This window comes from Microtus ochrogaster, chromosome 7 (assembly GCF_000317375.1).
Source record: "Microtus ochrogaster isolate Prairie Vole_2 chromosome 7, MicOch1.0, whole genome shotgun sequence".
NCBI classification, from domain to species: domain Eukaryota; kingdom Metazoa; phylum Chordata; class Mammalia; order Rodentia; family Cricetidae; genus Microtus; species Microtus ochrogaster.
Genome location: NC_022014.1, coordinates 15,835,265 through 15,849,017, shown reverse-complemented (window position 1 = coordinate 15,849,017; position 13,753 = coordinate 15,835,265). Strand labels below are relative to the sequence as shown.

At 42.1% G+C, this 13,753-nt stretch overlaps 1 protein-coding gene and 1 long non-coding RNA gene across 2 annotated transcripts in view; both read right to left on the bottom strand.

Moving 5' to 3' along the window:
* Nucleotides 1-414: 414 nt before the first annotated feature.
* Nucleotides 415-10,323, bottom strand: Slfn14 (schlafen family member 14). Its single transcript, XM_013347176.2, has 5 exons — nucleotides 9,915-10,323; nucleotides 6,765-7,829; nucleotides 4,934-5,065; nucleotides 3,625-4,339; nucleotides 415-1,335 (listed from the first exon to the last, which is right to left on the bottom strand). Exons 2-5 carry the CDS (start codon nucleotides 7,789-7,791, stop codon nucleotides 534-536), a joined length of 2,676 nt encoding a protein of 891 aa, XP_013202630.1. The 5' UTR covers nucleotides 7,792-7,829; nucleotides 9,915-10,323; the 3' UTR covers nucleotides 415-533.
* Nucleotides 10,324-11,074: 751 nt separating this feature from the next.
* The window catches only part of LOC101991161, a 6,363-nt gene continuing 3,684 nt past the window's right edge, over nucleotides 11,075-13,753 (bottom strand). Inside the window, exons 3-4 of the long non-coding RNA XR_258320.2 lie at nucleotides 13,374-13,491; nucleotides 11,075-11,692 (exon numbers count right to left, since the gene is read on the bottom strand). This is a non-coding gene — a long non-coding RNA (uncharacterized LOC101991161). The remainder of the gene's footprint in view (nucleotides 11,693-13,373; nucleotides 13,492-13,753) is intronic.

Genomic DNA, 13,753 nt, shown 5'->3' with positions numbered 1-13,753 from the left:
ATGCTAATCTAGGTGCTGCTCTCAAGACACTCAGTCCAAGTCTAAAGGATATCCGACCATCACTCCCAACATGGCTACAAGTCTGGAGTGCATAGACACGCTGGGAGATGGAGGCATGATCCAGAATGGGGCCAGCACCATAGAAAGCCTTGGAAACTCATTCCATTTAAAGGCTGCAGGAACTCCCCAGAGCAGGGAATTTCATAAGATTTGTTTTCTATCTTTGGATGACAGAATAAGAACTGAATTGACTTAGGAAGATTGGAGGCAGGGAATCATACTTATCTTGTCACTGTCCAGGAAAGAGAAGGAGACTGAGCAAAAGGCACAGCCACCACTAGCAGAGTGACACAGCCCTCCACAAAAGAAAAAAAAAAAAGGCTGCAACTCCAGGCCATAGCGATGTGCCTTCATTTCTCCACTTGTAATATTAAAAAGGAAGTAGCTACCACCCATCTCCCATCTGGGAGGAGAGATTGCTCTTGTTCGACTTCCTGTGTTTATTACAATAGTCACCAGGACGCCGTCCTCCTTTAGTACAGCAAGTAGAGATGTGTAACGGCTTTCGAGGCAAAGCAGAGCTTATGGGCCCCCTCTGACTGCGTGCCTTCGGGACTAAGCCCAAACACAATCTTCCTTACCATGCCTGAAAACTGCTGAACACTGTCTAAAACAATGCCATCGCTACAAACGTCAGCAGCAGTGCAGAATGCAACCTCCATTGCTCTGTGGGCCATTGCTCTGCGCAATGCAGCCTTATACTGTTTTCTGTCTTCCTCTCTCCTGTACAGAACTGCAACATCTGTGGGCAAATAGCCATCGTGGAACAGGCTGTGACATTTCTCTGCCACATAGTTAGCCATCTCTTCTAGTGTCAGGTTAGCCTTGATCTCGCACACACCAGGCAGAACCTGGGCACACATCGCCTCCTCGTAGGGAGCCTCCTGGAGCATGGCCAGCATGTCTGGAGATGCGTTGGAGGGAGGATTTTCTCGGATCCTCTTCATTTCTTCTTTTATGATGTTTGCTATTTCCACAGCACAGTGGATCTCAGTGATCACTTTCCGAGGAAACTGAGCAGAAGGAGCAGGAAGGCCACTAACATCTGCAGGGTGGGTTTGGAAAGGATCCAGAAAAAGCCAGAGGGTCCCATGGTGAAGGCTTTCGCTTGAAGCCCCCTTCGCTCTTGGATGGGTGATGCTCTTAGCCTTCTTGTACCAGTCACCGTGTCTCCTACAGAAATCCTCAGGCTCATCCACTACTATGTGTTTAATCTTTGGGAACTCTTCTGTCATGAAGGTCCTCTGGGTCACAACTTGGCAAGCAACTTGTCGGCTGTAACCATAAAAGAGAAAACACGGTTTCAGGCATTTAAACAAAGATAACAAAAGCTTTCCTTACACTTTGGATTGGAAATAGAGGTTCATTCTTCTTCACAGATCGATTCACTAATAAAGGTAGCACAATAAAACCTCTCTACTTCCAAGGTACCCAAAAGATAGAATACAGTTTGGGGATTTTTCAGTTAAATCTTCATGTGAACTTTTACTATGAAGTAGTTGGACAGTCAGGTGGTTTGTGCCTATAATCCCATCACTCAGGAGGCTGGGGATCCTGAGTCCAAGGACAGCCTGGACTACATAACGACTATAGGCCAACCTAGCCTGCATAGCAATACTTGACCTTAAAAAAAAAAAAAAAGAAGTTAGGAAATCTTGCTGTTTCTACTGGTCCAGTTGTGATGCTTGGCAGGAGAAGACAAGATCACTACAGTTAAAGGAAATCTCAAAAGTAACTCATGCCTGTTTCTACTTCTTTAACGTGTCTTCTTAGGATTAGGGAGCAGTCTCCTAGAGGCATATCGTAGTCCATACATGCAGAAGAGGTATGTGCTAATTCAAATTCTGTGTAAAACAAGGTCTTTTTCTTTGCTTGTCTTATAAAAATCAGAAACTCCTTTGAGTTTTTGGTAAGAAAAACACCAGTTGCTGAGTTTCTTCAAGAAGATACAGAAAGAGAGAGAGAGAGAGAGAGAGAGAGAGAGAGAGAGGAAGGAAAAGGAAAAGAAAACCCAAAGGGCTTCCTCTCTCCAGTCCATTTCCCTTTGTGGTACATCATAGCATGCTCATATGCTGTGGTACATGGTAGCATGCTGTGGTACATTGTAGCATGCACATATGCTGTGGTACATGGTAGCATGCTGTGGTACATGGTAGCATGCACATATGCTGAGCTACACAAACACCTTTCTCAGGTCTGCTGGCTTCTTGCCGTCTCTAAGGATCCAACAGGGTCGGTCCCTCATATAGGACTGAGGCTACAGTTCCTGGGGCTTTGCTCTCTGGGCCGTGACTTGTAACTACGTTCACTCTCTTCTAGCTTGCCCTCTTTGGCTCTTGAGGGAAGCACTGATTTTAAGCTGTCTCCATATCTTCCTCACATTAGGAGCTTGATAGGTATTTGGCAATTGGGGTTTTAGCTGGGACATTTAAGAAAATTAGTTACAGATCTGCATAATGTTAGTCATTCCTGCAAACATTCCAGCGTCACCATTTTCCATGTGTCCACACTCTGGCTGTACTCCAGTTAGATCTCATTTCTCACTGCCTTTGACCTGCTGTGTGCCCTTTGCCTAGAAGGCTCCTCCCCATCTCATTCACTTCTCCTACTGTTTATCGTTTGCCGATTCTTTTGATACAGGGTCTCACTGTTCTAGGCCAGGCTGGCCTCAAACTCTCGGTCTCCTTGCTTCAGTCTCCCGAGTGCTGGCATCACAGGCATGCGTTCTCACACCTGGCTTCCTAATGATTTAGTATGGCCAAGAGTCTCCTTCTCTGGAGAGTAATTGTTGACCGACACAATAAAGAGGAAGATCTCTATTATGATACCAATAACACAGCACTTGCGTTGTTTATTTTGTAAAGTCTTCATTGTTTATTTCTCTGACATTCTATTTAATAGCATCTAATGTAAATACTGCTCAAAAATATTTTTGAATAATTAAAACCAAAAGAAATAATATGAATTTTCCATCTTTGCTAAACTGTGCAATGTCCAACTTATTTACTACACTGAAAGCTAGAGAACTAATGTTTTCTAAAATTACTGGTGCAGAACAACTCAAATATGTGAATATTTTATAGACAAAATTAAATTGTATTTGCATTTAACTTCCAGCTAGATATAGTGACTGATTGTATAACCAGAACACTAACTATCCAGCAAAAAGTTACTTAAAGTAGAACAGGTTCGTTTCTACTTTTCTTAGATCTGAGGACACAGATCGTGTGAACATGTTTCTACTATGAATTAGAGTCATGTTTGGGCATGGTAGTGTATCTCTTTCATCTCAGTGCTCAGGAAGCAGATGCAGGAGGATTGAGTTTAAGGAGAAAGACTGTCTCAAACAAATAAACAAATGACAAGCATCCTTAGCCTATTTGGGGTTGAATATGATAAGTCACCCGTTTTAAAGCTCAGCCACGTTTGGACATCTGTGTTTACTCATGCTTCCGAGCTTACACGGTGAAAAAACAGTGCCAAACCTTAAACTCGAAACAAATTCCCTTTGCGCCTGTGGTGAAAGGCCTTTCCCCCCTGAAGTTTAGATGGTAAAATTCTCACATCACAAACTCCCTGAGGGAGTCATTCTCACAAACATAGAGGATCTCCTTTGGTTTGCAGTGGAACACATCCTTGATTTTCTCCGTCATCTTTATGGCTAGAGGTGTCTTCCTGGCTCCTGGAAAGCAATGGATGAACAGCTCCGGGGTTTCCCGGAGGCTCTCGGAAAGTGAGTGGCATTGCTCTTCTATCCGATGTTTGAAAAACTCACAGCCCAGCTGATGACTCAGCAGGGACCTGGAGCACAGTGGGACCACCACAAGGGCTTTCAGCACATCTTCCACTTCTGTCTGACCAGACAGTGTGTAGGATCTGGGGTAGCACACAAGGGACGGATCAGGTCTGAGCCCTCTGCTGCTCAGGCATATCTGCCTTGGAATGACGCACACTTTCCCAGAGTAGCCGCCAAGAGTTTGTAGCTGCTGCTTTAACTGAAGGGCGGTGTTGTGCGCATAGTCAGATCCTCTGTTCCAACTCGGGTCTGTTAAGATTGTGTAGAGTACCAGCGGGCTGTTGACTGCTACCAGGAGAGCATCGCACAGGACCTTCCGCTCTTTCGTTAAACCAATATCACCAGCCCAGCTTCTAGAAACTATCACAGTCCCGTGAGAACAAGGATGCATCTGTGCCTTCAGTAAGTCCTCCAGTCCGTGATGATCTGAGAACAGCTTCTTACAGAGGGATTCTGGCTGAAATTGTAAGTTTGTCTCTGTCACTGAAAAGTGAAGGAATAGAAGTTACTAAAACTTGAAAACAAGGCCAGTTCTTGCAACCTGACAGAAAAGGACAACTCTAGCCTCAGAACCATGGTTTTCCTGTTGCAAAGAGAACTAACTCCAGTATGTTCCATTTTGAAGACTAAAAGACATAGGTAGTTTGAAATCAATACAGATAGGTTGATGGAGATTGAGGACTAAGATTTAAGAATTCTCTCTCTCTCTCTCTCCCCCTCCTTTCCTCCCCCCCCCACTCTCTCTCTCTCTCTCTCTCTGTGTGTGTGTGTGTGTGTGTGTGTGTGTGTGTGTGTGTAATTATAGGACCATTATGTCTGGTAAGTCTTACATTTGACATTCTCTAAGAAAAAAGATTTGGATTACTTGCTATCAATTCCTCCCAACTTAATTCTTTTTTCAATGCTGGGTATCACACTCAAGACCTTGCCTATGCTGGGCAAACACTCTACCACTGAGCTATGCTTTTTTGTATAAAAACAACCTTCTCAGCTGAAATGAAGAGGGAACCTGGGCTAGACTGCATAGTAAGATACTATCTCAAAAGCCAAACAAAACCAAAACAGAGACGGGCATACCTGGAAAGAAACGGCGCTGCAGAATCTCCTTATATTCCAGGATTTTGCTGAGATGCGCTGACCTTCTTGGTGCAGACCAAGCTGATGAGATCAGGTGAGCACCGGGATCAGTGGTGGGCAAGCTGGAAGGATCTAAGCAAGTATACAAAGCGGTCTCAGGTGAAATGAAAACTCAAAGGTGGAAGAACTTTGCAGTTGTTCTTTCTACGAGAACCAGGTGTGAGGCGCTATGCTGTCTCACCCAGCTGTTCACGGCAGGAAAAAGAAGCTGGGAACTGCTCTGTGGCTCTCCAGGAGTGTGCCTCCCTGGGTAACTCAAACCAGTGCCATTTCTCCTGTCTCTCAGGAGGTGATGGTCCCTGAGATTCCTTCCCACTCTAAAATCCTGATGCCAGGTCACCTGTAAGAAGAAAGGGAAGCTGCTAGATGCAGCCAAGGTCACACGAAGCACAGCTGTTACTCGAAGCTCAAGGACAGTGAGAGAAATCACAATTAAGCAAGCAGGCTGTGCACCTTGGTGGCCACCTACAGGAGCGATGGAGGAAAGGAGAAAGCCCCGCTGGCTGTAAGCAGTCCTGTGGCCAAAGAGGGCAGCACAGGCTGTAACTGGTCATTACAGTTACTTTTAATTTCCATCCAACGAAAGAAGGAATTAAAAGGGGAAGGATCTCCCTGGAGAGATGAGGAAATAGATCAGACAAATTTAGGAAAAGACAAGGGATGATGCCATGACGTCTGTAACGACTGACGTCTGTATCCAGTGATGTAAGGTGTTCCATCAAATCGGGAGCATCTGATCCTGCAAGCAAGTAAACGAGCTTATTTTTAAGTATTTTCTGGGTTGAATAGGAAGCACCAAGCTGACTGCCAAACAAGATGTAAGGGAAGTACAACCACCAGCAGTCTTCCTCCCTTGGGGTGGTCACTACCCAGAGTATCTATCTGCTCTTGCCTCGTTCCTCCCAGGGTGTAGTGCCTCAGAGTTTAAGATATATGCTTCTAGATTTACTGAAATGGTTCAAATTTGTCACATACTCTCTCTCTCTCTCTCTCTCTCTCTCTCTCTCTCTCTCTCTGTCTCTCTCTCTCTCTGTCTCTCTCTCTCATTCTCACACACACACACACATACACACACACACAGAGAGAGACAGAGACAGAGACAGAGAGAATTTCCCTCCAAATACTTAGTGTAGTGTCATACTTAAATGGTGTCCTCTAAAGATTGTTTTTTTTTTTTTTTTTTTTTGGTTTTTCGAGACAGGGTTTCTCTGTGATTTTGGAGCCTGTCCTGGAACTAGCTTTTGTAGACCAGGCTGGTCTCGAACTCACAGAGATCCGCCTGCCTCTGCCTCCCAAGTGCTGGGATTAAAGGCGTGCGCCACCACCACCCGGCTAAAGATTGTTTTTCCAGTGAAACTATTCCATGGACATGAGAAAAATCAGCCAACTTTTGTCAACAGGATTTTACAGCACAGAAAAGGAACTCACTAATTCATGGCTGAAGATATATGATAACTTGCCCCCAAAAGACTGAAATCCAAATTTATTTATTCCTTCCTTCCTTCTTTCCTTCTTTCTTTCCTTCTTTCCTTCCTTCCTTCCTTCCTTTCTTTTTTCTTTCTTTCTTTCAATTTCAAAGTGACTCTGAGTCTTTGGAACTAAACCCTTAGGAAAAGAACACTCTTGTGGGAGTGCATCTGTAAACAAAAGTATATTTCTGGTTTTTAAAGCTAAACTACATGACAGAACACCCTCAAAAGGTGAAGAAGAGGGTTCATAGCCTCGGCAATGCCTTCCATCTTTTTTTTTTTTTTTTTTTTTTTTTTTTTACCTGGCTGAATACCCAGCATCATGTCCACCCATTGTTGAGCCGCCAGTCTTTTGACAACATTGTCCTTCACGATCCAGGAGTCTGGGTCCTCAGCAAACACGACACAGCAGAAAGGCTCTACTTGAACCACACAGACATAACCATACAGGGCCTCTTTTTGGTAAACCTTCAAAATTTTGGCTGTGAAATTCACCTTGGGCTTTTCACGACAGAAGTGGTATGTGGGCAACTTTTCTATGCAGTTTTTAATTTCTATTTTTAGTAATTCCGGGTTCATTTTTTCTTTCTTACATCCAAACACTTCTTTGCTCTTATCATCAACCCCGATAATTACATATCCCCCTTGAGTGTTGGCAAACGCTGAGACGTAATGAGCCAGCGTCTCTTTAATCCGAGGGACAATCTTTTTGGTGGTGAACCTTTTAAACTCCACGTGTGTTGACTCTGTGAAGTTAAGCCTCTCCTTATAATTGAGTTTATCTTTTTTAAAAAATTCTGAGGCACACACCTTAATATCTTCTTCTTCCTGGATGGATCTGTTAAAGGTACATTTCTGAGACTGCAACCTGGGGACACCTCTTTGGGCTCTAGACTCTTTCTCTTTGAGAAGCTCCAGGGCACTGCTGGCACTCAGGTTGATGGCAGAGGTCACATCTCTCTGGTATAAGTTGGAGCGTAAGCTACAAATCTTCAGCGAAAGGCTGGAGGCATCTGGGCTCCACGACTTTACAAAAATCAGGAAGTGGTGGTTCTGTTGCATATAGTCAAGGTGTTTCTGTGAACCTGACGGAAGGAGCTTTTGAAAGGAAGTTTCCAGATCCTGTCCCAGCCCATGGCACCGGTAACTATAGTTTTCGTCATTGATATCTGCTTTGATCACGCCTCCTCCAGAATTCAGCAGTGCACAGACAGCCTGGATGACACTCGAGTTCTCATGTCTTTTCAAACAATTATTGGTCATTTTCTTCCTGTTCTCTTCTCCCAAAGTCACTTTGCCCAAATTTATGGTGATCTCAGCATAGGGCATTTTTTTTTTACACTTTCAGCAATAACAGAAAGGTATTCCTACAAATAACCAGGACAGAAATATTTCTGTATTAGTAAGAAGTTCAGAGGTGACAATATTTCCTCCAAGGCTCTACATTGTTGGAGATACATTTTAACATTGAATGTAATCTTTCAAAAGATATTTTGACTGGGAATTGAACCCCCAGCTTTTCCATGCTCAGCAAATGCTCTTCTGCTGAGTTACATTCCCAGCCTTCCCTTCACTCACCATTTTTAGCTGGGTCCCCGCTGACTCAGGCTCCTGAATAACTGGGATTACAGACCTGTTCCACTGATCCCAGCTTTGAAAATAATCCTTGATAGCATTGTTTTTTAAAAATAATTTTGCCAGGGCTGGAGAGATGGCTCAGAGGTTAAGAGCACTGACTGCTCTTCCAAAGGTCCTGAGTTCAATTCCCAGCAACTACATGGTGGCTCACAACCATCTGTAATGGGGTCTGGTGCCCTCTTCTGACCTTTAGGCATACACACAGACAGAATATTGCATACATAATAAATAAATATTTTTAAATTTTTTTTGCCAAAAGAACTTTCAACAAGAGAAGCCATAGATTAAAAAGTAAATATTTAATAGATTTCCATAATGGGAAAAAATAAGTTGCTGAAAATTTGCAGCCCACTCCACTTAAATTTGGGATGCACCAACACTGAGTCCAGATATAAGGGGGATGGGTTAGGGCAGGAGCTAAGTGAGTAGTTAAAAGATGTGCAGAAATAGAAGCTGAAGTCAGGGGCTCTAGTCATAACTCAAAGAGGATGCAAAGAAGCAGTGGAAAACAAAGGAAGTGGAGTCTGGATTGTGTGTGGTAGGTCTTGATATAAAAATAAGCATCAAGCTAGGCATGGTAGCACACGCCTATAATACTAGCACTCAGAAGGCTGATGTAGGTGGATGAAGAATTTGAGGCCAGATGTACGGGTACACAACTGTAATCCCAACATAACTGTAATCCCATCAGGAAATGGAGGCAGGTGGGTCAGCAGCTTAAAGTCATTCTTGACTATAGTAAGTTTAGTGCCAGCCTTGACTACATGAGACCCTGTCTCCGACAGGCAAACCAAACAAAAAGTAGAAGCTGGAGAGATGGCTCAGAGGTCAAGAGCAGTGGCTGCTCTTCTGGAAGTCCTGAGTTCAATTCCCAGCCACCATATAGTGGTTCACAATCCCCTTTAATGAGATCTGGTGCCCTCTTCTGGCCTGCAGGCATACTATGCAGGCAGAACACTGTATACATAATAAATAAATCTTAGAAACAACAGCAACAAAGAAACAAAAAGTATACAGCTCATAAGATTTGATATTTTATATGGTATTTTAAAAGTTTTAAAGACCTTAATTTACTCTCGAAAGAATGCCAATCAAAGCCAAATGCTGAAATTGCTTTAGTTCTTTACATGTCTTCTAAATTACGGACAGTGTGGTGTGAGGCAGAGATTCTCCTTTCCTTCTGGTTTGGCCTTGTAGTGTGGAGCCTCTAAGATTTGGGAAAGAGCCTAAGCCTTTGGAGTCTGGTTTCTAAATTGTGACCAACAACCTTTTGTTTTAAGACTAGAGAATAGCCATCTAACTTGAAAGTAGAGCTCTGAAGAAAATATTTCAGAAAGGCCATTATTAACTCTAACGCAGAACATTCACTTATTAACTGAAGCAAGCGGTCTTTCTCTGTGCGAGAGTGCCCGTGTGCTGTCTGCACACCGAGATCCTGCAGAGACTGCGCAGTCCAGAGCAAGCTCATTCCATTTTCTGAAGTTCTGTTAGAAATGGCTTCCTTATTCTCAGTTTGCTTTCCTGGTCACTTTCATGAGTGGGATCTATACGACAAACCTAACTGAGACCATCACAGTGTGTACTCTCATAACCCCAAGTCTCACGGTTGTTATTTGGATGCTCACAAGTACAGGAGATGACGAAGTGTTCTGAGATTCTAGATCCAACCGAGCATCCTTCCCACAAGTTTGAGAATCTCTCACTCATTTTCCTTAACAAATATCTCCTTGACTATTACCTATACCCCACTTTCCTCCTCTCAGACCTGAACTGTGCCCAAAATACTGATGAGATTTCGAAAAACAATTCTTTACCTGGTACTCTTGTTTCCTCTGGCTGCTTCAGCTCCTCATCTGGCTCTGGGAGGAATGTTTGCCTGCTGTTGAGGGCCCTGCCGCCCTGTGATATCGGCCTGGGAGGAACAGAACTCTGCCAGACTCCTCAGCCTTCACAACACTGACCCACTGAGGAAGGCTGATAAGGACTCAAGAAGAGTCTCTGTCATGGCAGATTAGCGAGCTAAGGTCTGACCTCAGAGAGTGAATCAGGTCCTTTTAGAGTGGGGAAACGTGGCAATTTTCAAATGAGCGGCCCGAGTTCAGTTCACATCTTCTGAAAGGAGGGAGCATCGCTTCCACACGAGACACAGCACCTTTTTCCTGGTTAAATCTGGTTGTAAATCTTTGCACTCAATCTAATCTTTTGAAACAGGGTCCCCTCATGCAGCCTTGGATGGCCTAAAACTCTCTATATAGACGAGGCTGGCCTCAGACTCACAGAGATCCTTTTGCCTTTGCCTCCATTCCATGATGCTGGCATTAAAGGTGTGTGTCACCATGTCCAGCTGTACTCACTTTAAATTAGGCTGTCCTGTACACACTTATTGTGAGCTTATTAGCTTAGCTCATTATTGTCTAAATTTTCTATTGTGTTTTACTTACTTTTATCACTTTCCCTATTTTTTAAAACTTATTTATTTTAGTTGTTTTTATTGAGCTGCATGTTTTTTCTCTGCTCCCTTCCCTTTCTCTCTCCTCCTCTTCTGCCCTCTCCCATGGTCCCCATGCTCCCAATGTACTCAGGACATCTTGTCTTTTTCTACTTCCTATGTAGATTAGATCCATATATGTCTCTCTTAGGATCCATATTTTTAAAATTTTTATACAAGTATATATTATATGCTTAATGTATCTACCCTATACCCTCAATCTCCCTCTTCCTGCCCCTCTACCCTTCTGATAGTTCCCTTTCTTGCCCTAAAAAGCTTTATTTCTGCTTTCATGTCATATTTACATACCTGATTTAATATATTTATATAGAACCCAGGAACCAGGAATGAGAGAAAACATACAATATTTGCCTGAGACTGTCTTAACTTGCTTAATACTATTATCTTCAGTTGTATTCATTTTCCTGCAAATAATAAAACGTTCTTTATGAACCAAAAAATTCCAATGTATCTATACATCACATTTAAAGTTTTTATTTTGAAATTAAAATATAATTACATAATTACCCCTTCCCTTCCACCCTCTAACTTTTCCCATGTTACCTGTCCCTTGCACTCTCTCTCTCTCTCTCTCTCTCTCTCTCTCAAATTCATGGTCTTTCTTTGTTGTTTTACACACACACCCTCCTAAATACATAACTACAACCTGCTCAGTCCATATGATGGTATTTTTATGTGTTTGATTTCAGTGCTGACCACTTGGTGTTGGATAACTAATCTGTGAGCTCTTCACTGGGACAGACTATTTCTCCCCCAGTATTTCCTTGTCTATGGTTGAGGCCCCAGGAGATTTCCGCCTTCCATAGTACCACATTATCCATGCTGCCCTTGTTCAGTCAGCACGTTGATGGGGCTTCATAGGTGAAGCGTCTTATTCCATTACATTCCTAGGAGATGCAATTTCACATCAAAGTTCCTGTTCCGCGGACGCTTACAGTCTTTCCGCCCCCTCTCTTCCATTTTGGCCCCCACAAATCTTAGGCACAGGAGTTGTGTTGTAGACGTTTCAGTTGCGACTGGACACCACATGGTCGCTTGTTCTCTGCAGTTTGATTGATTGTGGCTTTCTGTGATGATCTTCATCTGTTACAAGGAAACATTCCTTTAATGAGTGAGACCTATACTTCTCTGTGGGTATAAGGATAAATATTTGAACTGTAGTTAGGAATTGTGCTGGTTTAGAAGAGTGGCAGTTATAGGTTCTCCTCCATGTTCAATGACTTCACTGGCCCCAGGTATTTGGCTAGGTTTCTAGTACCAGGCAATATGATAGACATATCCTAAAAATTGTATCAACATATAAAATGTCTTAAACAGAAGTAAAAACATGCATTCAAATAATCTAACAAAATAACTTTGCATAGGTGTACAAATATTGTAAACAGAAATAGGAGCATATTCAATAAAACAAATATAATTTGAACTTGTATCAATATACAAGAATCTATACCAATGTAATGTCCATAAATAATGGCTCACAAGTATTCAATCTACTACTCATTATTACTATTATTAGTGTGAGTAAGTTCACACTAATCTACCTAGCATCCCATTCAATTTTTCCTCCTTTTTTTTTTCAGCCACTATATGGTGTCCATAACTCTAAGGACAAACTTTGTTGGGAGAAGGCATATTGTCTTCTAGAATTGCTTCTAGCTGTCATGGGGGCGATGTTCTTTCTATGGGATCCTGTGAAAGTAAAACAATGGATGTCTTGTATAATTTCAAATAATCTCTGAGTAGCCAATAGGGTTTTTCTAAAGTTCTTATTTGGAGTTCTAGCCAGAATGTTTTAAGAAGGTGCACCATTTCATCAGCTGGTACCAAAAACTGGTCTTAAAGTAGCACTATCAGCATCATGATGTCATCTCAACCATATAGCATCATGATTGTGAAGCCCCATTGTCTTCCTGGAAACTTCATAGATTACTGCAGGAAAATCTACTATTCATTGTGGAAAACTTACACATTATTTATATAGATATATGTTCAATGAAAGATTTGATATAGACAAAATAGGCATGGAGAAAAGTAAGTTTTTTTAATTCTTTCTGTCCCATACTAGATGGCTCCTGACATGAGACAGAAACTCTGAATTTTTCTTCTAACAACATGCTCAGATTTAGAGAAGTGTTGGAAGAGGCTGCTTGTTTGTTCCCAGCTTCCCAGACTCAAAATAACCACACATAAACTATTTTATTTGCAATAAGGTTTGGCCAATAGCTTACGCGTATTTCTAGCTTGCTCTTATATCTTAAATTAACCCATATCTATTAATCTGTATTTCACCACATGGCTGAGGCTTACCAGCAAGCTTCCAGTGTGTCTGTCTCCAGTGGCAGCTACATGGCATCTCCTAACTCTATCTTCTTCCTTCTAGCCCTCGGTTTAGTTTTCCCTGCCTAGCTCTACTCTGCCCTATCACAGGCCAAGGCAGGTTTTTTATTCATTACCAATAAAAGCTACACATATACAGAATGACCTCCCACACCAGAGAAAGATTAGCCATTGTCAACTCCAAAGACAGCTCTATATATTTATAAATATATGTGTGTATGCACACACACATATATATGTATATACATACATATATATAAAACCTTATAAGTCATATTCCTTTCTGCCTGATGATCCTTTCTGGATAGCTGTTTTTTTCCTCTTTACGTGTCTAAAAGTCCAGGATCTCTTGACTTTTTGAAGATGTTGAATTTTCCTGTAAAGATAAGAACAGAACCCTACCCAAACTCTTATGAGGTTTTCTTACCACCTGTATGGTTGTCAGCTCTGTGGATGAGCTGAGTTGTCGTTTCTCTTTCTCAAGAGTTTCTCTTTTACAAAGCAAATCTTTATTAATTTTGGTGGTGTCCATAGTTTTTCTTCTCCTGTGGAAACAAGAATAAAACCCCTTACCCAATGTAGCATATCTCCTGGTTTCCATTGTGAGGTCAACACATCCTTGAAATACACTGGCTGATTTAATTCAGAAGTTTTTTTTATTATCCAATGTCTCTCTGCTACTGTTGTTCCTTTCTCATTAGTATTAAGAAAATTCAAGGTTAGCTGGGCGGTGGTGGTGCACACAGGCTCCAAAGCCACAGAGAAACCCTGTCTCAAAAAACCAAAAAAAAAAAAAAAAAAAAAAAA

Coding starts and splice junctions, on each gene's coding strand:
- Slfn14 (XM_013347176.2), bottom strand. CDS start 7,791: ATGCCCTATGCTGAGATCACCATAAATTTGGGCAAAGTGACTTTGGGA. Junction 5,066..6,764: donor GATGCTGGGTATTCAGCCAG/GTAAAAAAAAAA, acceptor ATACTTGCTTAG/ATCCTTCCAGCTTGCCCACC. Junction 1,336..3,624: donor TCCCTCAGGGAGTTTGTGAT/GTGAGAATTTTA, acceptor TTATGGTTACAG/CCGACAAGTTGCTTGCCAAG.